The 26,323-nt window shown below is 40.6% G+C and overlaps 1 protein-coding gene and 1 long non-coding RNA gene across 3 annotated transcripts; one reads left to right on the forward strand and one right to left on the reverse strand.

Moving 5' to 3' along the window:
* The first annotated feature begins 1,631 nt into the window (after positions 1 to 1,631).
* Positions 1,632 to 26,323, forward strand: fdxr (ferredoxin reductase). 2 transcript variants are annotated; one of them, XM_076999985.1, is made up of 12 exons: positions 1,632 to 2,185; positions 2,530 to 2,624; positions 5,805 to 5,900; positions 7,207 to 7,329; positions 7,426 to 7,539; positions 7,763 to 7,864; positions 8,132 to 8,236; positions 8,634 to 8,718; positions 23,474 to 23,655; positions 24,548 to 24,719; positions 24,883 to 25,056; positions 25,290 to 26,323. In XM_076999985.1, the coding sequence occupies exons 1-12, from the start codon at positions 2,104 to 2,106 to the stop codon at positions 25,418 to 25,420; spliced, it is 1,461 nt and encodes a 486-aa protein (XP_076856100.1). In that variant the 5' UTR covers positions 1,632 to 2,103; the 3' UTR covers positions 25,421 to 26,323. The 2 variants fall into 2 exon arrangements, with proteins under 2 accessions (XP_076856100.1, XP_076856099.1); XM_076999984.1 differs by having other exon boundaries at positions 1,635 to 2,185; positions 8,129 to 8,236.
* On the reverse strand, positions 14,018 to 15,087 carry LOC143509763 (uncharacterized). Its single transcript, XR_013129767.1, has 3 exons — positions 14,619 to 15,087; positions 14,278 to 14,343; positions 14,018 to 14,111 (listed from the first exon to the last, which is right to left on the reverse strand). It is a non-coding gene; the product is annotated as an uncharacterized LOC143509763 (long non-coding RNA).

Raw genomic sequence — 26,323 nt, forward strand, 5'->3', positions numbered from 1 at the left:
ACAGTAATAAATGCAAGATGCTCTCATTAGTAAATGTACTTGCCCACTAATTATATGGTCTCTAGTTTAAGCCCCACTACTGCAGAGTGCCAAGACCCTTTACCCTCAGTTGTCCAAATTATATTCAGCCATAATTGTAAGTTGCTTTGGATAAACGTGTCAGCTAAATGCTGTTATTGGATGATTATTTAACATGGGCTTTGTACTGTGTCTTACTGACATTTATGTACTGTGCATGAATGGCATTTTTTTAAAATATTTGTACCTTATTGATTATTTACATGTACGAACACCATTTTACTCCACTAATTCATTTAACTCAATTTAGATTGCTTTTGTCTAACAACTTACTCTCATGGCTTTGATGGCTTAATGTGTTTATTTAAAATTTCAGTGAACTGAAAGAGAAACCAGTTGTATGGACAGAAAATATCTTCTAACATAAACTACACATACAGATGCAAATAAACATATTAATACATGCAGGTCTGCAGGTACCTAGGTATACTGTATTTTAATCTAAATGTTGCTTCCACTTTTACTCAAGAGAACCTGCTGTCTCTTTTTCACAACCCTGTCCTGTTCACACAAGGTTTGATGCTGATGACAGATTAGATTCTGGCTTTCATTTTCTAGTATAGCCTATAGCACTGAAAAAAATGCTTAAACTTGTTCTCCTTGTTATGCCATTCTGTATTTGTTGTGATTTGGTCCCCTTTCATGTGGCTCATTAGTTCTTTGTTGGGCTTATGGTCAACTTGTTCTATATGTGATGTTGACTAGGTGCTCTATACTATAATGTTACTTGGAACTTCTGTGTGTATTTGTATGTAGTTTGTGCTCTGAATGCCTCACATCAGGGCTAGGGCATGCTGTTGATTACCTTGAAATTTTGCAATAACTTTTTTTTTTATTAGATTATTTAGTGACCTATTGGAGAAATATTGTTGTTTATTTTTATTTTGGCGTGGGCCCCCCTGAAGTCAGTCTGGTGTGTTGGTCTGTGTATCTCGTCTATAATGCTTTCATAATGCAAACTGTTTATTGTAGCACCTCCATGTGTTCGGAGTTACGATTCTTTCTTCCACATCACAACCATATACCTTCACTTACAACCAGATTCAACAATCTGCCTTTCTGTCATGGACCCTACCTAGACAGGATTGTAATAGCTACCCGTTATGCATTTCTGACATGTGTCCGTGGAAGTGAACCACAAACCTTGATAGTGATCTTCCTTGGATAACAATAAATTTCCATTGAATAGAATGAATTGAACCTGGTCTGGCCGTTGATACTTACAGAGGTAAAATGTAAGTAAGGCAAAATGATAAGCTTTATCAAGAAAGAACATGATACATTTCACAAAACAAGGACATACATATTTATTAACATATTTTTCACATATAAAATCTTTGGCCTGTATCGTGCATCTCTGTGATCACCTATATCTGTGCCATTATTTTAATAAATTAAGAAAAAGGTCGCTACTGCTTGCTTGTTTTTTGTACACTTTGGCCCACTGAAAAAAAAAACCGTGAACAGATAACACTTAGATAAATGATCTCCCCTGGTCGTCCTTCTAAATGTGATAAGAAGACGAGGTCATGCTTGAAATATAACACGGACCTTCAGTCAAGGTAATGACGGAACCTTTTTTAAAGCCCTTGCCCACGACGGATTGTTTTAAAAGACGGACGATATTTCTTGCAGAAGTTTAGACTTGTGGGTTAATATATTTTTATTCGATTTACCTGACTGTGTAATGAAATCAGATAAATCGAGTTTCTTGTGACTTTGAGGTGACCGAAACACACATTATTCTATTGTTTTAACATACCGCATATCTCGAGAAAAAGCGACTTTGGAGGGATTTTCAAAACTGAAGCAATAGGAGCCCTCTGACTGTGCCTTGAAAACAGATCCTACGAGAAACAGACGCCGTTAACGCTTCTAATATTTTGACATGTAAACCCGGGTGACCACCAGGAAGGTTGCTCGAAATTGAGGGCCAGTGCTCAGTTGTTGGCTATGAGGCTCATAGTCCAAGAGTGTAAATAGTTCAGAACTTCAGTTCAAGGCCAAATTCATGGACTTGTTAATATGAGAAGTATAAAGGGCTGCACCGCTATCCTGCAGAAAATGCTGCGTGCGTCAAAACGACTTGGGATTCTTTCGTTATTCGGTAAGTTTGACAGTTTTATATTTGGAACGATAACATTGCATCTGTATGACACAATTAATTACACCAAATATCTAAACTGTTGCTAGAGGGTCGTATTTTACGACCTGTGTCGACTTCAGTCATACAGATTAATCGTCCTGCAGTGTTCAAGGGTTCAAAGTTCACATGCTGATCTTCGGAAAATTTGAAGGGACTTTCAAAGTTTTAATTTGTACTATGCAAAATACGTTTGGTGTTAGAGGAATTGTCTTTTTAGCTTACTATTTGATGCAGTGTGACAAGGAAGGGGAAAACTGACATACGTATAAAGGAATAACACTGAACTTGCTCTGTTTCCCCGTTAGGACGGAAGCTGTCCTCGGTGTGTGGAGCTGGTCCAAAGGTGTGCGTAGTGGGAGGAGGTCCCGCAGGCTTTTATACGGCACAGCACCTCCTCAAGGTTCTCTCCCATTTCTGTTAACCACCACAGCAATATTTTGTGGACTTTGCTTGAGGCTTGATGTTGTAATGTTGCAAGGCCGGAGCAATAGTTTGAACAACATTGGTTTCTTGTCGAAGAAAGTGGGGGCTACTCTCAGATGGTTTCATTTCACCATTGTCATAAGCTGTGATCGAAGAAATCTCTCTCTCTCTCTCTCTCTCTCTCTCTCTCTCTCTCTATATATATATATATATATATATATATATATATATATATATATATATATATATATGTATATGTATGTGTGTGTGTGTGTAGCTATATGTATATGTATATATAACTATGATTCAAATCATATAGTATATTTAAAAGGACTTGCTAGTTCCAAATAAATTATCAAATGACCTTAGATAAGATCTGACTGCATTTACAACTTTAACAAAATATTCTTTATTTCTAGCTATGCCCATTACGTATTTATCAATTTAATTCAAACAGTGGTATTCCTTAATACGGATTTCGTATGGCTGGGGGGAAAAAAGTAAGAGGCTGGAAACGGCCTAGTACATACTGCTACAGCCTGCTACATATTTCTACATAATACTACCTCCTACTGCATACTACTACAGCCTGCTACATATTTTTACATACTACTACTACAGCCTAATACATACTACTACTACAGCCTGCTACATATTTCTACATACTACTTCTACAGCCTACTACATATTTTTACATACTACTCGCGTACTGATTGAGCCCTAAATCATTATCCAGTATGTAGTATACAACCAAAATTTTTTCAGCACTTTAAAGATCCCTGGATGATGTACCACATATGTAAAATATTCCAGTACAAAAGCTATCTTCATGCTGTACTGTACATCGTGCAAAGTGGCCATGACATCCAATTCGTATTAAAAAAAAAAAGTCCTGAATCAGGATCCATGTCCTTCTGAGAGAGCAGGGCAGGAGTAGAAAATGTGGATCATACTGTATGTTTTCTATGGTGTTAACATTTTTCAGCTTATTAGAGACAAATGTCCATTACAAAAACTACCTTTTACTCTTATTTTTAGTGGTGCTTGAACACATACCTCTGAATCGATCACAAATAAAGGTCAAAATTAATTTTTCCAATACTGAAACCGACTATTTGCAGTACATAATCAATGTTTATTTGATTCATTTAACTTGTTTGTAAGAGTTCACAGGCTCGATGGCAAAATTCATTAATGTTGAATTGCAACGTTGGACAAGAACAAATTGATCGGAAAATACTGTTAATATTTAGTAATCAGTTAATACTGTTAATATGTTAATAATCAGTTATTTTGTAGGCTACTGGTATTTAGTTATGTAGCGCTAAAGGTGTGCTGGGCTACTCTTATCTGTCTACTAAAGCTAAGTATGTGTGTTGAACTAACATTAAACTTCTGTTCCAAAATGAAAGCTATAACTGTATCTGTGCTAAAAGGATTTTCAGCATTTTGTCCTCTACCTTCTCTCCTCGTTTCTTTTAAAAAACTGATTAACAGTGAGATATTTTGTGACTTGAACAGAAGTCTGATCTTTGGTGTCGAAAGATAAACAAGTGGAGTGTTACACGTTTGCGTGACTCATAATATGGTTTGTTTTTGTCACATACCAGATACTGTACTGCATACTACCACGAGGACAAGTATGCAGTATCCAGTATGTACTGAGTGCAGTAGGCCATTTCAAACATAGGTGAGATGCTCTTAGCAATGTGTATAGTTTTTGGCTTCCGGGTGCAACTCGCCTGTGAACTTCAGTTCTGCATTACATTCACTGGTGTTCACGTCCCTATAGGATGCATGTACTGCAAATTCTCCATGCAACTGCATGCACAGAATCGTGAGCACCGTACCGTGACCGTTCTTTACAAATACATGTATGGAGTATGGAGTGATCTTATAATTATGCTGTTCTTTCATTGGTGGAGAACACACAGGGAGAGAGTTTTCAATAAAGACGTAGCCTATACAGAGATTTAGACCAGGGGAAACCTGTGTACACCACTCCTGTTGGTCTCATATGGAAACTTTAGCCCTATTCGGACAGGGTTACTTTTATATGGGGCTGTTTGTAATTAAACATTTCACCCCACTTCTCAGTGATGAAAATCATGTTTTTGGATGGCATTAACATTACTAGAGGATGAATGCTTACAGTGTATCTATTCTACCCATCTGAGCGTTTCAGTGGAGTTTCTTTGAATACAAATTTAGTAATAATAATAATAATAATAATAATAGTTTATTTATAGTTGAACAGGATTTAACGTTAGATACAACCAGTAACTGCAATTATATTTATAATTGCACCTGTTAAAAAGCCTAACATGAGATCCACTTTTTAAACTTATTTAGTTTTTTTTCCTCCATATAATACTCTTCCAGCTGTCATGTGCTGTGGAAAATGTACCATCCACACTACGTAGCTTGTTGAGTCTTTTTTTCCCCATTTCGTCATTTGAGGTAAATATGGCCAAAAGCAGATCAACATTGTTTCCAGACATCTGCCTGGACAGGACTAGAAATATCAGTCCAGTAAAGTGCTGAGTAAAATGAAAACAGTAGGTAGTTTTAGTATATATGCAATTTTCTCAGGGAAGAAGGAAGAGAACTATTGAATAAAGAGCATACAGCACTGAGAAGGTCTCAGTGCACAGGACACATCTCACATCGTCATCATGGGAATCGATGAAAAGCACATCGATAATAATGATGGCAATACACACATACCACAGGTATCCTAAGGGGATTAGATATTATTCTCCACAGTTGCTTTAAGAAAGCTGACTATCTGACAGTCAGTAGTTTTGTGTGTATGTGTGTGTGTGTGTGTGTGTGTGTGTGTGTGTGTGTGTGTGTGTGTGTGTGTGTGTGTGTGTGTGTGTGTGCGTGTGTGTGTGTAATGTTGAATCATACAATGTGATCTTCTGGATTTCACTGTCTCTCACAGTTAAGGGTACCTGTAGCTTTGCCATTTGCATTCACTTTCATTTTCTTGAAGGTTAACATGGCTTTTGCCTTTTTTGTGGAAATCATGTCTGATAGCTGATCATCTGAGAGGGGTCCATGTAAACTTAGCTTTGAACACAGACAGAACACAGGCTTGGTTTCAACTGACACTAATTAAACAGTGTGAGTAATTGGATGTGCGTTCTCCCAGGCCCGGCATGACGTGATTGTGGATATCTACGAGCGTCTACCCGTGCCGTTTGGGCTGGTGCGGTTCGGAGTTGCCCCGGATCACCCTGAGGTTAAGGTTGGTTTCTCCATTTGGAAAAGTTCAATATAATCCAAATCTAACTAAGTAGCACAACTGTGGTACAATAATGAGCAGTGTTACCAAAATAAGAGCTTAGTGAAATTAGTTGTGCGGTGAGGTTGTCATGTAGTGTGGTTAGTGAAATGGAGTGTGTGGTGAGGTTAAGTTGTGCTGTGTAGTGGTTAGTGCTGCAGGGGACCCACACCCACTCTTTTACATCACTGGCTGCTTTTTCAAACTACAGTGGGGGCTTTTCTTCAGGTCTCAGATCAGTGAATGATCTGTCGCTCAGTGTCATGTCTGGACAGCGATACTGTCTGCAGCATGAATGAAAGTAATACATTCTTCATGATCATGTAGTAATATTGTGTACATGTTAAATATCAAGGTTTTTTTTTTTTTTGCTTGTTGCTTGCTTCATCAAATGATTAAACTGATGATGATCCGTACTATTTCCTAGGATGAATTCTGTGATCGGATGCAAAGCACTTTGTAAGTCGCTCTGGATAAGAGCGTCTGCTAAATGCCGTAAATGTAAATTAAACAGTGCTCTATTTTTAGTTTTTGAAATACCTGTTGGCACCCATCAACTAGTTATGCACCCATTTGCAGATTTGCTTGTCTTATCAAATTTAGCAGTACAGTTCATTACTGTCTACCTGCTGGATGTAAACATGACCCTCTGTGTTGACATTGTATTTGTATAAGAGAGCATAGAGCAAGAAATCCCCACAGCTCACCATCCTTCATGTGCTGAACAGAAGATGTGGTTTGTTTTGTTTTAGGTTTTTGTCATCTTTTTTCCATAACCAACTGACATACTGTTATATAGGACAGTTGTAGATCTCCTAGTAATCTGACCGAACTGGAATAATGTGATTGGTTATGTCATGGCCAGAAGGAGAAGGACAGGTTTGGGAAATTTTTTGTACTGCAAAGCTGTTGTTTCATCTGAAGGTGAGTGGGTGGTTTCAGGGTGTTTTGCCAGTTTGCAATTACTCTGGAATCCTAAATTTCCCCGCAGATTAAATAGAAGCTGTAGGTGTTTCTATTGAACTCTAATCTAGGGGACAAAATATTTAAAACCAAAATTGTGGCAAAAAATGTGTTTAGTGGAAATGACCCCTCTGCCTCCCCCCCACGTCTTTCCCAATACAATGCTGACCTCCAAGCATGGCCTACTTTCAGGCTAGCAGTTCATCATCTCCCAGGAGCCCTCACCTTTGCCCTTGAGAATGAGTTTGGGGGTCACGACAACCAAAGCGTCTGATATCTTCAGAGCAGTCATTTGCTTCTTTTCTAGAACGTCATCAACACTTTTACACAGACAGCCCAGAATGAGCGCTGCTATTTCCATGGCAACGTGAACGTGGGGACTGATATCAGTGTGAAGGAGCTGAAGGAATCTTACCATGCTGTGGTGCTGGTGAGTTTCACACGTTAATTCATTCACCCGTCATTCGCTTACATACATCATCTCTTACATACCATCTGAACACCAGACTTGCTCTTGTTTGGACAGAGTTATGGTGCAGAAGGGAGTCGCTCTTTAGCGGTCCCAGGGGAGGACTTGGCTGGTGTGTTCTCAGCCAGAGACTTTGTGGGATGGTATAATGGACTCCCCAGCAACAAGGAGGTAATGGCCGACTTAGAGTGCATCTCACCCTGGGGTTGGTACCAACCCCTCCATTGCAGATGACTTCAATTCTGTTAAGATACTTTTTTTGTTCCCTTGTCCTAATAATTATCAGGGAATTGTGGTGCAGGGCACTTTCCTGGCAGCCCAGAGACCCTCTGGCTTCAGCGATAACCAGGCCAGACTACTTGTCTAAACATTCCCTATCCTGTTTCTCATGCAGCTCCACCCAGATCTGAACTGCGAGACAGTGGTGATTTTGGGGCAAGGCAACGTTGCACTGGACGTGGCCAGAGTCCTTCTGTCTCCGCTGGACATTCTGAAGGTCATTACACTACCAATTTGCTTCACATAGGCATTTACTTGTATTTGTAGCTTTGCTTTTCATTTGATACATGGCTTTTGTGACTATGAAGTAAGCTGACAGATTATTAGAGTGTAGTAGTTCTCTCTTAAGCATGTTTGTAAATCCTGTCCAGACTCTTCCTGTCCTGTATTTGTTATGTCTCTTGTTCCATAGCGGGACTGTGTGGTAAAGTCTTGCTACCATATCATACAATGTCATCTAATGAAACTTCCTTCCCTACAGAAGACGGACATTACCCAGCATGCACTGCAGACCCTTGCATCTAGTCGTGTGCGCAGGGTTGTAATGGTGGGACGAAGAGGACCTCTGCAGATCGCATGCACCATCAAGGTCTAACATCCTTCTCTTTATCTGTGCTTCTATCTTTGTCTTCTATTACCCCCATCCCTTTCTGGCTAATCCATACTATTTATTTCTCTACTTATTAACAGTTCTGTTTACACCAAGTCCTGCTCACTCTATTACACCTGCCTGCCATATTGGTTCTCCTACTTTGAACAGTTTTTATTAAGGTTGCACAGGTAGAATCATGGTTTATGTCTGCTGCATACCTGTGTTTTTAAAGGAGCAGTCAAGCAGAAGAACCACCTTTTTGGCTTCAGGATGTTTTCACTTAATATCTATTGTAGTCCTTGTTAAGTATTGTTAAAACAGCTGAATAGTTTAGCTGAGACATTGTCATTTTTATGTAAAAATGCAACTTTGTGCATTTCCTGTTCCTCACCAGGAGGTGAGAGAGATGATTAACCTGCCTGCTACCAAAGCTGACGTGCTTCCTGCTGACTTTGAGGGCTTGGCTAAGGCTCTGAACGGTAGGAGTATTGATCAAGAGAGGGGTTGTTTGAACTCTGTTGATAAGGCCATGCCCTTTCTGATTAAAGCTGAAATAGTAAGAATTAAAATGAGATCAGAAACACTGAAAAGTATGACAAGCAAATACGAAATGTTCAGCACTGCACAGCCATGCAGCTTCCACAACTAGGGTGTAGAAAGGGCAATCACTGACATACTATGTTATTTTAAAATAACAAGATTGGAAAATTATTTTCTTTCTGGATTCAATTAGGCGTTTAGCATTATTAAATAAACCCAGTGCTTTCAACTCCTAGACTTTTTGAAATCTTTTTTTTTCCATATTTTAAGATGATTTTTAAAGGCAAACCCATTCATCTTGTTACCTTCTCATTACACTGCAATTGTTTGAGGCTGCTTTTGTTGGATTCATGTAATTCACAATGGCCCGTGTGCATTGAAGGGATTGTGGAGGAGACCTGCTTTTGTGCTCAGAAGCACGTGAACTTTGGTCACGGGGCCTGGAGAGCTGCCACTGCTAGCATGTTAATCCAGAGCTGTAGTAGGCAAGGCAGGTTTATTCATGTCATACCAGTCATACCCTGCAGTCATGCTTACAAATGAGAAGATTCAAAGAAACAGATATAGTAGAATAGAAACCAAATTTTAAAAGGACTAAAATGAATAGAAATAACGTGATTAAAAGTGATTCAAACATAAAGAACTAGAACCTTCCTGAGATCTAACACCTCAGAGAGGTGTTCGAGATCATAAAGACATGAAATTTAAACGAAGAATTTGTAAGAGTGCAAAGTAAAAAATACAAATATAAAATTAGCTTATAAACAATTCTTACAGTGCTGTAAGAAAAGAGATGCTGCAATAAAGGTAATAAAATTAGCTTATTAAAGGTAAAGTGCAGTGCAAATAGAGTGCAAGTTTTAGAGGTCAGTCACATACATTAAAAGAGAAATATTTAAAGCCTGGAATTAAAAATGTCTACATTCAGTACACATCTAAGATCTAGCAGTTTCTTTCCAGTTAAATGCAGCAAAACAGTTTGGACTCCGGGCTTGACTAAGCTGACCTGAGTCCATAGATCTGAGGGATCTACATGTTTAATATTCTTATAAACATATCTGAGATGTAATCTGGGCTGAAACCATTCAGTGATTTATAGACTAGTAGCAGTTGTTTTATACTCATAATCCATAAGCACACAAGGTGTTCATGAGGTGATCACAATATAATTAAATAACATCCACAATGAGCATGGGCCGATCATGAGACAGAGGAAGGCCAGTACAATTCTAAGGCCTAACTGAGCCATAATTACATGATTAACACACACGTATATAGGTAAAGAGCACTAGCGTATACATTCATCATGTGACTATTGTGATTAACATACTAAATAAAGCATAGCATCAATGAAAAGGTTAGATTTTCAAGCACACAGTACATTAAACTTTATTCTGTAACTAAGCATTTATTTAGTCAAAAATTTCAAGTCTTTGCTTTCTAGATCTTTCAGATCATATTTGGCTAAAGATGGCGCATTGGAAAAATGTCTGTGGAAAAAAGTAAAAGTTATTTGGAAAAAAAAAACAATAGTGGCATGCTGTTTTTCCAGAGCTACTGTCGGATGATTTATTTAGGATTTAACGGTGAGTGGAAAGTTTCAAGGGCATTGTGAAACATGTGTAGGAGGTTAAAAATAACAAATATTTTAATGCGGTTAGTTATTAACATGCAGGTGTGTACAATGATCTCACAGAACAGATTGTGAAAGTTCATATGGAAGTCGCTTGGTGGTTCAGATTATCTTGTGATTAAAAAACAAAAACAGAAAACTGTCTAGTTTGTTTTGACGCGGTCTGGTTTTTCCCATTGGAGATCACACATTGCTGTGATAAAGCATCTCGTGAGCTGAGTGTATTGTCACACTAGACGTAATATTAATATTAATGTAATGTAGTAATGTAATTGCTGTAATGGAATGGAAGCTTTTTATGAATAATATGTAGTTCTCTGTAAAACGTACCACAGCTTTGTCCTGTAGAAAGCTTTTGGAATGTGAAACTACATAGTAGAGATGTATTTAAAGTACGCATTATCTTGCTGTTTAGAAAACCCTGATCTGTATCACTAGGAGAAGTCCCCTGTTAAGAAGGTTAAAGTGGGTGAACATGTGCATCAGTGTGTGTGTGTGTGTGTGTGGGGGGGGGGGGGGGGGGGGGGGCGTGGCCATGATTCGACATGGTGCACGTGTGTAGATGATGCCCAGGAGGAGAAATGTCTTCACAACCAGGGCAAACGATGGACTAGGGCTGGAGGATGGATGGTACAGAAGCGGCCCATGGCAGGGGGCTGGTGTGGGGAGACAGAGGCAGGCCATGTAGATGTTCCACTGTGTTGTGATGCTGGGATGAGGGTTTGGGTCTTAGGCATTGTGAATTATGGACTGATTGGGACAATCTGTAGGAGAAACAAATATAACAGTGACTTAGAGAGATGTAATGTTGCAATGTTACAACACTACACTTTGACTCATTAATTACAGAGTAATGAAACTTGTAAGTATGTAACATGATTATTACATAATAGAAAATGGAGTATCAAAGTCTGTTCTTTCAAAACATGATAAGAGTTTGTGGGCTTTAACTTCAATCAAAGGCCAGTGTTTGTAAGGTAACAAGAATAACAGCATATGTATGGTCAGATTTCAAAAGAGCAATTTATTTGGGCAGGAAAAATGGAAAGTGAACTTGCATATGGTTTGTGAATGGCAGTGAGCAATAAGGATGATGATCCGGGTGTGCATTATACTTAATATTGCTGGTGTTTCATAATTGTGTGTTTTTTATTGCTCATTATTTTTGTGATGCGAAATGGGTATCGTAAACGGTCAACAAGTCCATATGAACTGCCACAAAAATAAAGGTGTATAGCTGTGCTTGTGTCAGTGTGAGAATATAATGGGCGAGTTGATGTCCAATCACATGCCGCTAGTTCTCGGCACAACGAACAATAAAAAAAAATTTTAACACTGGCATTATTATCTTGCAGCAAGACTTCCTGTAGTACAGCCGCCATGTTAAGCATCATGAGCAGGTAGTCTCATAATAATAATAAAAATGCTATCGGTTTTATGATTTTAGGGTGATACAAATATATAGGCATGCACTGTAAAAAAAAAAAAAGAAAATCCTAAAAAAACGGTAAACGACCGGCAGCAGCGGCTGCCAAACAAAAATTTTAATTTTAAAGTGAAAATCCCTGATTTAAATTAAGTGGAAAAACAATACATTTACAGGAAAAATTCATTAAACATTCTGCAGAGAAATACCGTTATTTTACAGATTTTTCCTGGATTATTATGATTTAGCACTTTTAATAAAGTGACAGCAGTAATATCTTTGCAGAGAAATATCGTTATTTTACAACTTTTCCCTGAAATATTATGATATAGCACTTTTAAAAAGTGACCGCACTAATAATTTTGCAAAGAAATACTTTTATTTTACAACTTTTCTCTGAATTATTACAATTAAACACTTTCAATAAAGTGACAGTACTAAAAGTTTTGCAGAGAAATACCTTTATTTTACAACTTTTCCCTGAATTATTACAATTAAGCACTTTCAATAAAGTGACAGCACAAAAGGTTCTGCAGAGAAATACCGTAATTTTACAGATTTTTCCTGTCCATATTCATGACAAAGTTATTTTATACAAATGAAAAAGTATATTATACCAATGTTGAGCACCTCAATGTCCTCTATCATCACTTTTAATCATTTAAATCCCCAGACTGTACTCGGTGTCTTTCTCCATCACCAATATCAGTGGCCTGAACACAACTACAAACACATAACACTGATGTGAAATGAAAGATACACTCCTTATCATTTACATGTAGGGCATTTAGCAGATGCTCTTATCCAGGGCGCCTTACAAAGTGCTTTGCCATCTGTTCACAGAATTAATTCTAAATAGTACATAGATAGGTCAGAATTCAAGATACCCTTGGACCAGAATACTACTAAACTACAGAAATCAATGCAAATACCTAGGAGTACACAAAACATAGGTTGAATATTGCTAAACGACAGGAATTAAAATGGATACCTACAAGAAATGCAAATTCACATAGGTACTATATCATACAACGGAAACAACTATGACAAGTGCTAGAGATTTAGTCTGTTCTACAGATGAGTCTTCAGTCTACATTTGAAGACTGCTAAGGACTCTGCAGACTGGACAGCCAATGGAAGCTCATTCCACTATCTCGGAGCCAGGACAGGTCTTGAAGTTTGTTTTCCGTGAGACTTTAAGCATGGCGTTTTAAGCCAAGCCATACTTGAGGTTCAAATTACTCAAGGCTTGGATGGGGCTTTGACCATGGTCATCATGTAGGGAGGGGTTGGTCCATTTTTGGCTTTGCAGGCAAGCATCGAGGTTTTAGATCTGATGTATGCAGCTACTGGAAGGCAGTAAAGAGAATGCAGCACTGGAGTGACATGTGAACTTGGGAAGATTGAAGACCAGTCATGCTGCTGCATTCTGGATCAGTTGTAGAGGTCTGATGACCCATAGAGAAAGATCCGTAAGTAAGCAGTTGCAGTAGTCCAGCTTTGAGCTGAAGAGAGACTGTACAAGCACCTGGGTAGCTTCCTGTGAAAGAAAGGGTTGTATTCTCCGTATGTTGCAGAGAAGAAATCTGCAGGATCTGGTCATTGCCCTTTCAGAAGTGAAATGCAGAAGTCTGCCTGTTTAAAAGTTGCAGACAAAAGACAAAGTTAGCTGCTGTTAATTTTGTGCCAATAACATTACAAATATTATAGTTCTTATGAGCTGAAATATTTACCATGATTTGGTATAAATGATAAGTCTTTGAATCATCATTTACTTCGTTAGATTCTGAATCTTTGCAGGTAGAAAATGTATTGATATTGAAATTACTACTCAAAGTTCATCCTTGGAAAACAATTGATGTCTAGGGATACAAGTGTGCAGGTTAACAAAGCTCTTTCAAGGAGACAAAAATGTGATACGTTCACCTTATCTGAGTCCCTTTGAAAGCCTACAGAGCTTTGTTAAGCTTATACATCTGGACATCAGTTTTCATCCAAGAATGAAAACTGCAAAGCCATTTCAAAAAGGGACCAGACTTCTCTGTTATTTTGAATCATGACAATGACATCTGTGAATTAGCACTTAATCTTGGAAAACACACATAAACGGTGAAGAGAGATTCAGGTCTTGGGGGATCCCCAAGATCCAGTGTAGTGGTGCAGCAGGGAGAGTCACTCACCTCAACATAATGGCCAGATTGATTTGTACTGTGAGCTAGTGCTCCTGCTCTGGGCTGTGCCGCTCCTGCTCTGGGCTGTGTTGCATTCTTGCTCTGTACAGTAAACAAAATGTAGGCCAAACTTGGTGCATATTGTTTTTTTGCTTTACATATTTAACATATGAGAAAGCATATTGATTCCCTAAGGGTTAAAATGCAATGGACAAAATCTTCACAATGATCTCAATAATGGTGTTTTTATTTTTTACACAAACCATACCTGGTCTCCTTCGCCCTTTCTTTCTTCAGTGCAGATCTGCATTAGCTTAACTGAGAAGCGGTCCAGCTGCAACATTAATTTTAATTGCATAGGATTTTCTCCATTAATCTGGTATTAATCTTAATACTGCAGTTTTAAGTCTATTCATATTCATTACATATTGTAACGGCGTCGAGTTAGAAGGACCAGAATGAGCCATGACACCAACGTTGGCGAAATTTTATTTTATAAGCAACACACTAAAAGCATAAACAAGTGCCAAATACACTGATTCTAAGGGGAAAAGGGAGGGGGAACACTATCGCACATACAACACACATCCAGGGAAACAGGGAACTCACCGTGGGGCCTGCTGGGAGGCCTGTAGACTCCACCCCTCAACGCTGCCCATTGGCGGACGGTCAATATTCAGCCACCGCAGAACGTGATGGAGGCGGATTTTTTTAAACCCCATTAATGTCTGCCACTCAAAAATCCAGATCCAGAGTGCTAAAAATGTAGAAATGACGTCAACTACAAAATGCGACATGAGTGGCATATGGAGAAAGCTGAACTGTTAAGCACATTGATTTGTACATCATTTAATGTGACTATTAATCATTAGCGATAGAATAGTCTGTGACATTCCTAGCAAATTAGACTTAACGTTACCTCAGAAAAATGCTCAACTATTTCAAGGTTCACATCACATTAAAACCAATTCAAAATGAGACAGAGACCGAGTTTGAGTAACTAAATCTAGCGACATAGCTAGTTATGTTAGCTAAATTTCAATGAAACTTATAACAAAGACTTGATAAAGCATTATCTAACCCATTATGTATTTAACAGTGACCGAATTAGACTGAAAAAGTATTTTAATGCATATATTTGATATAAATATTTTATTGTTTACATCTTCATCAAATGAAACATTCAAGTGAAATGGGTTTTTAGACTGGGCTAACTAGCTAGTTAACTAGCTAACGTTGGCTTACATAAATTAAGGACGTTTTCTTACCTGATGTCACCAATAATGCTTCACTTAAATTTTCTTTCTCTGTGCCCCTTTTCCATCTTATTTTGTGGAATCATCCAATGATAATCCGCTCAAAATAATAATAATTTGGCAGGCAGATGTAAAATAATCCAGGTAGCTAGCTAGCCACCATAGCTCGTAGGCTGACCGACCGTCACCGTCAGCAAACTCGCTGAAATTTTCAAACATGACCTGAGAGGCGCGAACAGTTGTCATTGGCCAGTTTCCTGAATGACAGTCAAATTAACCAATTATGGTTAAAAGCAACACGTTGAGCTCACATCACGTTTATGCCCGTAGCCTAGAGATAACGTTTATATTTAATTGGTTGTTCCCAGTATATCAGTTCATCTGTCTCTCAAGCCGGGTTTCCATCCAAACCTTTCGAAAAAGTAATGCGCAATTTCCAAGTTTCGGCAGAAAAAAATGCGAATTAAGCCTTGTTTCCATTCATTACAGTTATGCGAATAAACTTTAGATCACGTGAGAGGACGCCAAACAATAGTGGTTTTTACATCCATCTGGCAGTTACGCATTTTTGCACATTGAGGTTTTAAAACATTTTTTTCTTTTTCTTTTCTGTACATGGAGAAGTTAAATTCAATTTTTGCTCTCTCCAGAACTGTTTTTGTATGCATTTGCCATCTTTACATCGCGATCATATACAGAACCACATGACTTGAGGCATGATACGTCATCGTTTATGCGAAAAACCCTTTTCCATCCAGTATTTCCGAATTTTAGGCAATGCGATAATCTAACTTTTCCACCTCCTCCTAGCGTAAAAATCTTTTTGCAATATTTGGGACTTTTTTCGAATTTTGGACTTATTCCATCCAGCTTTTTTCATGCTGTAACGCTTGGGTGTGGGAAGCAGGCACCAAGACGATTACGGTGAACGATGAACATTTAATGACAATACATGAATAAGCACGGTGTGGGGCGCAAGTAGAACAAACACACACTCACGCTGACACGTAGCTTTAGACAAAGACGAGCACACGACACTGCGCGAACGCACATTAAATAGGTGAGTTACACAGACCCACGTGACCTCGAGACAAGGCACAGGTGTAACAAACGAACACGCTCACAAACAACCCACACCCACGGAAGCACAAACATGGACATAACTGCACGCAGACAACAAAATGACACGCCCACAGGGAAGGGTCCGGAGCTGTCCCGTGACAGAACCCGCCACCAGGGGCTCGCTACTCCCGGAGCGTCCGGCGCAGCTGGAAAGCCCCGAACCAACACCGACGGGCAGGTCCAGAGCCGCCGGGATCACGAGCCTCCAAGAGCCGACACCCCCGACGGCGGGAACCGCCGCGAACAGCTCTAGCACACCCTCCCTGGGAAGACAGGGGAGAAAACATTAAACATGGGCACGAGGACAAACACGCACACCGGAACAGTAAACACGAAGGGCACAAACGGGAGCAGTGGGTTAGGGAAACACAAGGGGACAGACAAAAACACAGGAACACAGACATTCATTCCCGAGAGATGCTGCAGTAGGCGGTACTCCTCCCGCCTGTTCTGCCCGCTCACCGCCAGGTGCCGCACGGCTGGCGGACGCGCTGGGTGTAGCGCGACTGGTCGACCGCTTGGGTGCAGTCCCTCTGGCGGACACGCGAGGCGTAGCGCGATTGGTCGACCGCTTGGGGGGCAGTCTCTCTGGCGGACGTGCGAGGTGCAGCGCAACTGTCTGACCGCTTGGGGGCAGTCCTTCTAGTGGACGCGCGAGGTGCAGCACGACTTGCAGCCCACTTGGATGCAGCGCGACTGGCGGGTCTCGCGGCGACCCACCTCTCGGGTCCGCGGCTCCCTCCTCCGGGAGGGCCGTAGGGGCTTGCCGCCCTATAGGCCTGCCGGCGCTCCCTCTCCGGGAATCCCCTGTAGGAAGCCCCTCCTTTGCCAGGCCAGCCCCCTCTGGAACCGGTATCGGGAGTGGTGTCCATCGCCGGCATCTCCTCCTCGGCCACGCTCCAGTCCATGGACTGTGCGGAGGTCTCGCATCGGGAGTGGTCCATGGGCTCCTCCCCACAGGAGTCCCCACTCTCCGACGCGGACGGACTGTTCGGTCTGCTCCCACCCCCTTTGCACACGGTCGAGAGTGAACTCACCGACCGCAGACTCTCCTCCTCACTCTCCTCGCTCCGCTCCTCTTCTCCCGACGGAGCTGGGTACAACAACGAAGGGGGGCTGACGTCTTCCCTCTCCTCGCCGTAGTCAGACGGTGGAGGACTAACGTCTTCCTCCCCATAGTAGACCGTGCTCCTTGAGCACACGGACGGGGAATACTCCTCTCCATCGGAGTGCCCCGTGTACTCTGACCACTCCGACGGCGGAGGGCTGGTGTCTTCCCTCTCCTCGCCGTAGCACACAGTCGGCACGGAGTAGACTGATGGCGTGGGGCTGGTCTCCCTCTCCTCTTCCGACGTCGTGGGAGCCGCTGACGAGGGGGACGGGCATCTGGCTTCACCCTCACTCTCCTCCTCTCCAGAGTCCTCACTTCCGAACTCGTCTTCGGGAGGAGTGAGAGCAAAGGCGCCTACCCCTACCATAAACGGCTCACTGGACTCCTCCTCCGGGAAGTCCAGGAGCGGTGCTCTCCCATCCTTCGATCCGCTGCTGCCCACCGCCCTGGGTGGCCGCCCTAGGGACCCGAGAGGGTGCCTCTCCCTCCATATGCGTTCCGCGGACTGGCGGATGCTTTCTGCCATCTCTTCGTCTTCCGTCTCCCGAGCCGCGCAGAGCAAGTACACACACAGGGGGTCCTGCTGCATGGTCTGTTCGGTGACGGGGGATTCGCGGCGCCGAACTGGAGAAGAGCCGTGGTGGTGACGGCTCTTCCTCTTCCCTTTAGGTGCCCGGGTGGCGTATCCAGGCATACCTTTTGTCTTTAGGCTCGTCTTTCTGTAACGCTTGGGTGTGGGAAGCAGGCACCAAGACGATTACGGTGAACGATGAACATTTAATGACAATACACGAATAAGCACGGTGTGGGGCGCAAGTAGAACAAACACACACTCACGCTGACACGTAGCTTTAGACAAAGACGAGCACACGACACTGCGCGAACGCACATTAAATAGGTGAGTTACACAGACCCACGTGACCTCGAGACAAGGCACAGGTGTAACAAACGAACACGCTCACAAACAACCCACACCCATGGAAGCACAAACATGGACATAACTGCACGCAGACAACAAAATGACACGCCCACAGGGAAGGGTCCGGAGCTGTCCCGTGACACATGCGCATTTTCAAAATGCACAAAAACTCGGTGGATGGAAAACCCTCTTCAGTGCGTTACCGGTTATTTCCTTGGTTATGTTCAAGTATAGACCCAGTGTTTAGAAATTTTTCTTTTAAAAGTCCAGCACCCAAACAAACTGCCATTTTCTATTCTATCGACTGCACAAGAACTAAAATGAGTACCGACATCAATAGAGATGGAACAATCAACAAAAATCTCCTACAGCCATTACTACAGTTACATACTTTAGATATGCCAATGTAAAAATCTAATGTCTGAACTGACATTAGGAAGTCACGACTCATTCTATAGTCATCATAAAAATGAGCATTTTCAATTGCAGAAATTATTTTCTTTTTCATCAAATCAATTACCATCACGTTCTATGGCAAATTAATATGTTCGGACCCTATATATTTTGTTCTGTGTACATTTTTCTCCTGAACATTAATGGATCCTCTGAATTACGAGGACGCCTAACAATCAAAATACGAGTATTGCTACATGTAAGCTAATACTATGAAAACCACATTCATTTCTGACACTGAAAATCATGTTTAAACCAGCAGTGCCAAAAGACATTAAATAATACAAGTTAATAAGATTTTGATTAAAATAACAGAGAAAAAAACTTTTGTTCTTACAGACATAAACCTTTATATAATCAACCGAATGTTTAATTGCAGATAATTGCTGTAATTTTACATAAATCTGTATATAATTTAAGAAAGCAGAAAAATACCGTATAAATAATACTGTATTTTTCTGTAAAAAAAAGGAGAAAAGCATGTAACTTGTAATTATTGTCATAATACTTAAAATAAAAAAAACATTTTGTCAAATTACAAATAATGTCTGTAATTTTACAAAGTTTTGTATACAATTGGGAAAAAAGGTTAAAATACATTAAATATTTACAGTTATTTTCCATAAAATTAGGATTTTTTTTACAGTGTGTATAGGCAAACTTTGTCTAAAGTGGCAAAATAAAAAAAAACTCTTGAACCTGTTAAGGTTAAAGATGAAATGGATCTTTTTCTTCTTGTTCTTTTTGTGACCTTTTGTTTTTTTAGTGGATGTAAAATTATCACCAGGAAATGTTGATAACAAGGACTGTGCTTATTGTACTGGGGCATCTGTGCCCCAAACTGTTCATCTAGTAAAAAGGATATGAAGGCTATTGAGTCTTATGCGCTTTGGCCCAGTGTCTTTAACTGCTGGATGCTCCCTTTCTTTGCCTGGCTTTGATGTTTCTTTCCCTTTATCTCCCTGTTGTATTCCCTGTTGACTCCCTCCTGGTGCTCCACACACTGACTGCTCTCTCACGTTAGGAAAACAGGTTAATTTAGTATCGTCATTGCTTACTTTTTATGTTAATGTTACTGTCTCACGTGTGAACATGTAAAATTTTGACTTTGTCTGAAGGTTTTTAAAATGAGTAGTTTACTGTTAAATTTGATATCATTGCATTTAGAAAGCTTGTGTTATTAATGTCCCGTTTACTACTACTTTAAGCTAGCTTAAATAGAGCCTGCTAACATAATGGATGCTTTTGCAAGTTTATTAATGCATTTGTATTTGTGGTCCAGTTAATTTTTTTGGTAGGATTAAAGGTTATAATTTGATATAACCAAAGCATACAGCTATGAGATTTCATTACCTTGTCTGTAACAACATCAAATGATCTGGCTTTGACTAAAAGGGTTAGCTGCTCAAGTTTTTGGAAAGCTGCTGGGGCATATTTTGTAGTAATGTGGTGCAAGGGTATCTTGAATTTGGACCTACTGTACTATCTAGGATGCATTCTGTGAAGAGATGGCAAAGCACTTTGTAAGTCACTCTGGATAAGAGCGTCTGCTCAATGTCCTAAATATGCATGTAAATTATTTGGTGTGTGTGGGCAGAGGTGTATAATCCAGGTTCAGAAAGTAAAAGTCCTCACCAGGATTTTGCTCAGGATTCCTGGATTGTGTTGATTCCACTCATTTTACCTGGATTGCACTAATTAGAAAATCTAGCAAGCTTGAGCAAAATGCTGGTGAGGACTTCTACTTTCTGAACCTGGATTATACACGTCTGTGTGTGGGTGGAAAAGGGAATCCGTGTGGGTGAGTTGGAGGAACAGGGCAGTGTGTAGGTTTGAGTGAGAGGAATAGGTTGTGTGTGTTTGTGTGAGTGGGTGGAACACAACAGTGTGTAGATGTGAGTGGGTTGAACAGGGTGTGTGTGTAGGTGTGAGTGGGAGGAACAGGGCAGTGTGTGTTTGGAGTGGGCGTGTCCCATGGAGGCTGAGACTGGGGTAATGTGACATCATAATAAAATAATAAAGAGTGACAGGAATCTATTAAGACTTAAACAGTCCTTTTATGATCAAGGTGATAAATCTGGTACACTTTTGGCATGACAGATTAAACAATTAGAAACAAGAAACTCAATTACTTCAATTATAAATAAAAGTATACTTATAATTTATGAAAAATTGTATAACACTGAAATAAAACTTCTTCACAAAAATCTTTAATGATTTCACAGAAAGATTAGTAATACCAACTATCTCAGATGAAAGCAAAAGCTGTCTGGAGTCTAAATTGACCACAAATGAAATTGAAAGTGTAATTCACTGTATGAAAGTAGGTAAAAGGACATGGCCAGATGGCTCACCAATAAATATATATAAAATATTTAAGAAAAAACTATTAAAGCCACTAATATAAATGTTTCTAGAAGCATTTCATAACAGAAGTCTCCCCCTGCTATGAATGATGCTCTGATTATACAAACTTCCATAACCAGGAAAGCCATCTAATGAAGGCAAGAATATGAGACCAATAAGCCTGCTGAATTCTGAATTGTATTCCAAACTTTATGCGAAAAATAATTAATAAAGATCAAAATGGATTTATAAGACAAGAAGACAGGGTTATAATAATGTCAGGAGAGTACTGAATATAGTAAACTATAATAAAGAAGCTGTAGATACAGCCCTGGAGAGAAGGCCTTCGATAGGGTAGATCTATTCAGTGTATTGGGGGAAATTTCAGACATTGGGTACAAGTAATATACAATAAACCCACTGCAAAAATTCTGACAAATATGAATAAATCACAATCAATAGCTATTAAAAGAGGATGTCGGCAGGGATGCCTCTTATCTCCTCTGTTGTATACATTGCAACAACTTTTTGCAACAGCACAATTTCATATAATTTCGGAATTCTATAACATCGTGCTTTCTAGTTCCTCATTGTTCATTAAATAAGCTTAACGCCTGGAATGGAGACCTGGAAAGAGAATTTTAACAGCAGACTGGAAATTAGCTTGTGAAGAAATTCACACCCAGACAATACACACCTTAGATTAATACAATATAAATGGTTAATGCAAACTTGTATAACTCCTGTGAAATTACATTTGCATAATAAAAATATACCAAATACCTGCATTAAATGCATAGAGTCTAAGGGAACCCTGTTTCATTATGTTTGGCAGTGTACAAAAATGAAAGTTTGGGAAAGAAGTAAGAGAGGCAAATGAGCGGATTTTATTGAAATCAATGATCCTCGCTTGTGTTAGTTGCCCCAGAAGTATCTTTGCGCCATAAAGCCAACTGGAGTAGAGATGACTAGTGATGCGTACGTGATTCTTTATCACCAAAGGACTATGATCTGTCTAGTCAATGCAGGCACTGTAAAGCAGGCATCAAGGCTCAGGTCTGTTGCTCTGTGTTGGACAGTGAGTGGGGCAAGATGCTGAAGTTTCAAACTATATCCAAGGTGGTGATGCTCGAGGTTTTCTGTACACTGGTCAAGGAAAATCAACTGGGACGAATGTAACATTATTGACCATTCTTATAAAAACAAAAGCATTTGTGGTATTGGTTTTGTTTTCCCTCCAAAATAGTATTTTTTTATATTGACAGTTATTGGTCAATGGTCAGTTAATGCTGGTTATCAGTCATATAATCAAAATGAGCACCCTTAGTTATTAACTTATTGTGCTACCTGTTAACAAACATAACAGTTACACCTCTTGCCTTAGATGAGGTCTTAACAGTTGCTACCTGGAGGCATCTACGTGACATCTACGTGAGATTTGGCCTAGCATTCTAGTACAATGGTTCTGACAGGATTCAAAGTTAGGGAGGTGCAAAACCACAGCTGCAAAACAATCCAGAGATGCCTCAATAAATTAATGAAACGGACAATACACTTCTGCAAATAGGCTTCAGAATGCGAGACACCAGACAGATTCGTTAATCATTGAAAGGCGGCAGACGGTTTTCAAGACACATGACGTATATGTGCGAACTTTCTCCTCAACGCGCAGACCAAGGTTCATTGTTTGGGTTCTATCTGAGGTTGGAGCATGAGGGTTGTTTTCAGAGCTTCCTGTGTGCAAGTCCGCACATGCCTCGTTTCCTACCGCACGGCTCCTTTGCTGTGCTGTGGCCCCAAAAACGGGTGCATTCCAGCTCCGTGACTCTCCAGGCTCCTGCTAGCACACGCAGCGTCTGCAAGGGGAGGTCACAGTGCATCCACGCTGCCTCTTCTATGAAGACTTCAGGATGATGGGACAACACTAAAGTGATGATACATGGGACCATTTCGGGCTTTTGTTCAGCTGTCACATAAAAAATTTAGTATGATTGAAACCAGATAAAAACTGACATATGTATGTATATCAGGTTTGAAGGTTTGTTGGCATTATAGACCCAACATGATACAGTGGCCATTACTTCTGCTTTATTTTTGGTTTGTGTGTGTGTGTGTGTGTGTGTGTGTGTGTGTGTGTGTGTGTGTGTGTGTGTGTGTGTGTGTGTGTGTGTGTGTGTGTGTGTGTGTGTGTGTGTGTGTGTGTGTGTGTGTGTGTGTGTGTGTGTGTGTTTGTTTGTTTGTTTGTTTGTACATATAGACCTTCCCAGGCCAAGGAAGAGGCTAACAGAGCTCATGATGAAAACACTGAAAATGGACAATGGAGAACAGGAAGGAAGTAAACAATGGGGATTCCGTTTCCTGCGAAGTCCTCTGAAGGTGCTCCCAGGGGCTGATGGAAAAAGAGTTGCAGGAATTCGTTTGGCTGTTAACAGGCTTGAGGTAAAGACTCGTGCATTGGAAAATTTTATACAAATGTGTGCATAATACAGCTGGCCATTTGATTTTGATTTTTGGTTCTGGTACGAACCAAAAACGTTTGGTTCTGGTATTGTTTTCACAACTGAGAAAAAAATGTATATATAAATATTGTCTTAAATTGTTTTAGTTATTGTCTATTGTCACACAGAGACCAGTGTGAGGAAAGGTGCCTGCTAGGTGCTCTTCTGCTGTTGGTTATAAAGTCACACAGAGTTGAGCTGAGCTGGATAAAGTTCTGTTGCGTTCAGCTGAAGGCAAACCTAAATGCTTCCAGCTATCATGAAAATCCATGTCGTTTTCTGTAACCATGTGAAAGAATTATGAAGGAAAGGAGGGAACTAACACAGAAAAAAAGTTTAAGGTTCACAAAACCCTTGAGGTCAGGCAGGGACGCCGTTGCCCACTCTACAGCCAGCAGCAACGGCATTAAGAATTTATTTCTGCTCATGCTCAGAGAAACAGCTTGAGTATTTAAATACTTACTGATCCTGACAGTTATTTTGAGCATTTTGCAATGTGATAAGTAGTGCATTTAACCGGACAGGAAACACCAAATAGTTCTCTGTCCGTGTGAAATCTTCAGAGTGGCCACGTACAAGCTGTGAACAGACAATTCCGAGAGCTTATATCTGTGAAGCAGTCTGTTTACTTTGTACTTTTTTTCCCATTACGTTTTGAAGGAGTGAAACGAGGGATGGTGTTAAATAGCTGTGGGCGTCTGATCCAGGGGGCGTATGACCCGGGGGGCATATGATCCGGAGGCATATGATCTGAGGGGCGTATGATCTGGGCTTGCTTCCTGCAGGGCATCTTAGGGCACTTAATTTTCTCTTTGTCCTGTGCTGTTTTCCAGGGCTCAGGGGAGGGGGCCCTGGCGAAGCCCACAGGCAAAACAGAGGATATAGAGTGTGGGATGGTCATCTATAGTATTGGCTATAAGAGTCTGCCTATTGACCCCTCTGTGCCCTTTGACCCCTGCAGAGACATAGTGCCCAACAACATGGGCAGAGTGCAGGGTACAGTGGGTAAGAGACGTTGTGTATGTGCATGTGTGTATGTGTTCTTGTGTGTCTTTGTGTCTCTTTTAACCATATCATGTATGTATTTTCATGTGTGCACTGCTGTGTGACTTTGTACATGGTGTGTATGACTGTATGTGTTCGTGTCCATGGGCTGTTGTGTGTACAGGGCTGTACTGCAGTGGCTGGGTAAAGCGTGGTCCAACTGGTGTGATTGCCACCACTATGAATGACAGTTTTGATACAGCCAGAATTATACTGAAGGACCTGGAGTCAGGAACACTGGACCTGTCCATCCACAAACCTGGTGCTCAAGAGATAAGCGCCTTACTGAAGGCCCGAGGTATAAAATAACAAAAACACAAACACATTCACATGAATATAAGTACGGATACACACATACACACAACAGTACTTAAGCATCACGAAACCACTTAAGTGTTTATGTATTTGAAGAAATGTCCTAACACACATTCTGTGTCTTGTCCAAAATTGCAGCAAGGTACACAAGGTTTTGTCACAAATCAGTCCCGTCTGTCTATTTTCTGATGCATCTCTGTGTATTTGTATTCCCAGGAGTGAGAGAAGTGTCCTTCTCAGAGTGGGAGAAAATCAACTGTGAGGAGGTGCGGAGGGGAGAAGCTGTAGGGAAACCCAGGGAGAAGCTCCTGGATGTGGAAAAGATGCTGGCAGCAGCCTGGTCCTGAACGTGCCTTCAACATTCGGTGCCTTCAGTGATCTCGTCTGGTTTTCCACGTAGGCAAGACATTTAAGGCATGTGCATGTCCCACAGTGTCACCTAGTCTAAGTCCTGGGGTTCAACCTTCATGACCTTTCCCTGTCCCTCCTGGGGAGCTAAAGTAGAAATAAAGGTGGTTTTATAGGAGCCATGTAAGTCTACAGGACAACTTAAAAACTACTCAACAGGCACCACTCACACCATCTGACATGCACCACCTCTGTTGTACGGTGATAGAAGACCAATGTAATATCAATTAAAACCTACTGGATGATGGAAAATCATAGCATGACTTTCACTTTTAAGAGCAGGTGTGGTCAAATCTGACAGCTGCCACCTTGTGCTGGCACATTTTTTTTTACATTGTTTTATTCACTTGGTTATTTTGAGGCTTCCGGCTAAACATCATAGTTTTAAAATTGTCCTCTTTTTAAGCTATTATTCTGTGGTTTGCACATGTGTGAGGCAAGGCCCTAATTGGACAGCCTCATGCCTAAATACCTGTTCAATTCTCTGCCTTTACGCAGAGCAAAATAAACTCTCAATGCATCTGCTTTAACCCTTGAAATTAGCCTAATCAGTTTAATTTGAACAGAGAAACCCCTAGACTGGGCAGAAGTCCTGCAGCTCTCTGACGACGGCTGTAGACCTGTGTCCTACTGCTTACTGATGACAACTGTATACTAGTAGACCAGCATCTAGCAGCTGGTCTCACCACTTTTGTGTCCCGGTGGCAACATTCCAGTTCTCCAAGATTACATACACTGCTGAAGGAGTGTGATAGACATGAAGAAAGCATTACATTAATATATAGTGTTTACTGATGTTCTGAATGAGAGACATATCTGTTAATAAACTCCTTGTATGTGTA

The sequence above is a fragment of the Brachyhypopomus gauderio genome, chromosome 3 (assembly GCF_052324685.1).
Source record: "Brachyhypopomus gauderio isolate BG-103 chromosome 3, BGAUD_0.2, whole genome shotgun sequence".
Classification (NCBI taxonomy): domain Eukaryota; kingdom Metazoa; phylum Chordata; class Actinopteri; order Gymnotiformes; family Hypopomidae; genus Brachyhypopomus; species Brachyhypopomus gauderio.

What these genes read in the sequence shown, in the direction of transcription:
- fdxr (XM_076999984.1), top strand. Translation starts at nt 2,104, where the DNA reads ATGAGAAGTATAAAGGGCTGCACCGCTATCCTGCAGAAAATGCTGCGT. An exon ending in CTTACCATGCTGTGGTGCTG is followed by an intron (nt 7,330 to 7,425) that starts GTGAGTTTCACA and finishes TTGTTTGGACAG; the next exon opens with AGTTATGGTGCAGAAGGGAG. An exon ending in CAGAGTGCAGGGTACAGTGG is followed by an intron (nt 24,720 to 24,882) that starts GTAAGAGACGTT and finishes TTGTGTGTACAG; the next exon opens with GGCTGTACTGCAGTGGCTGG.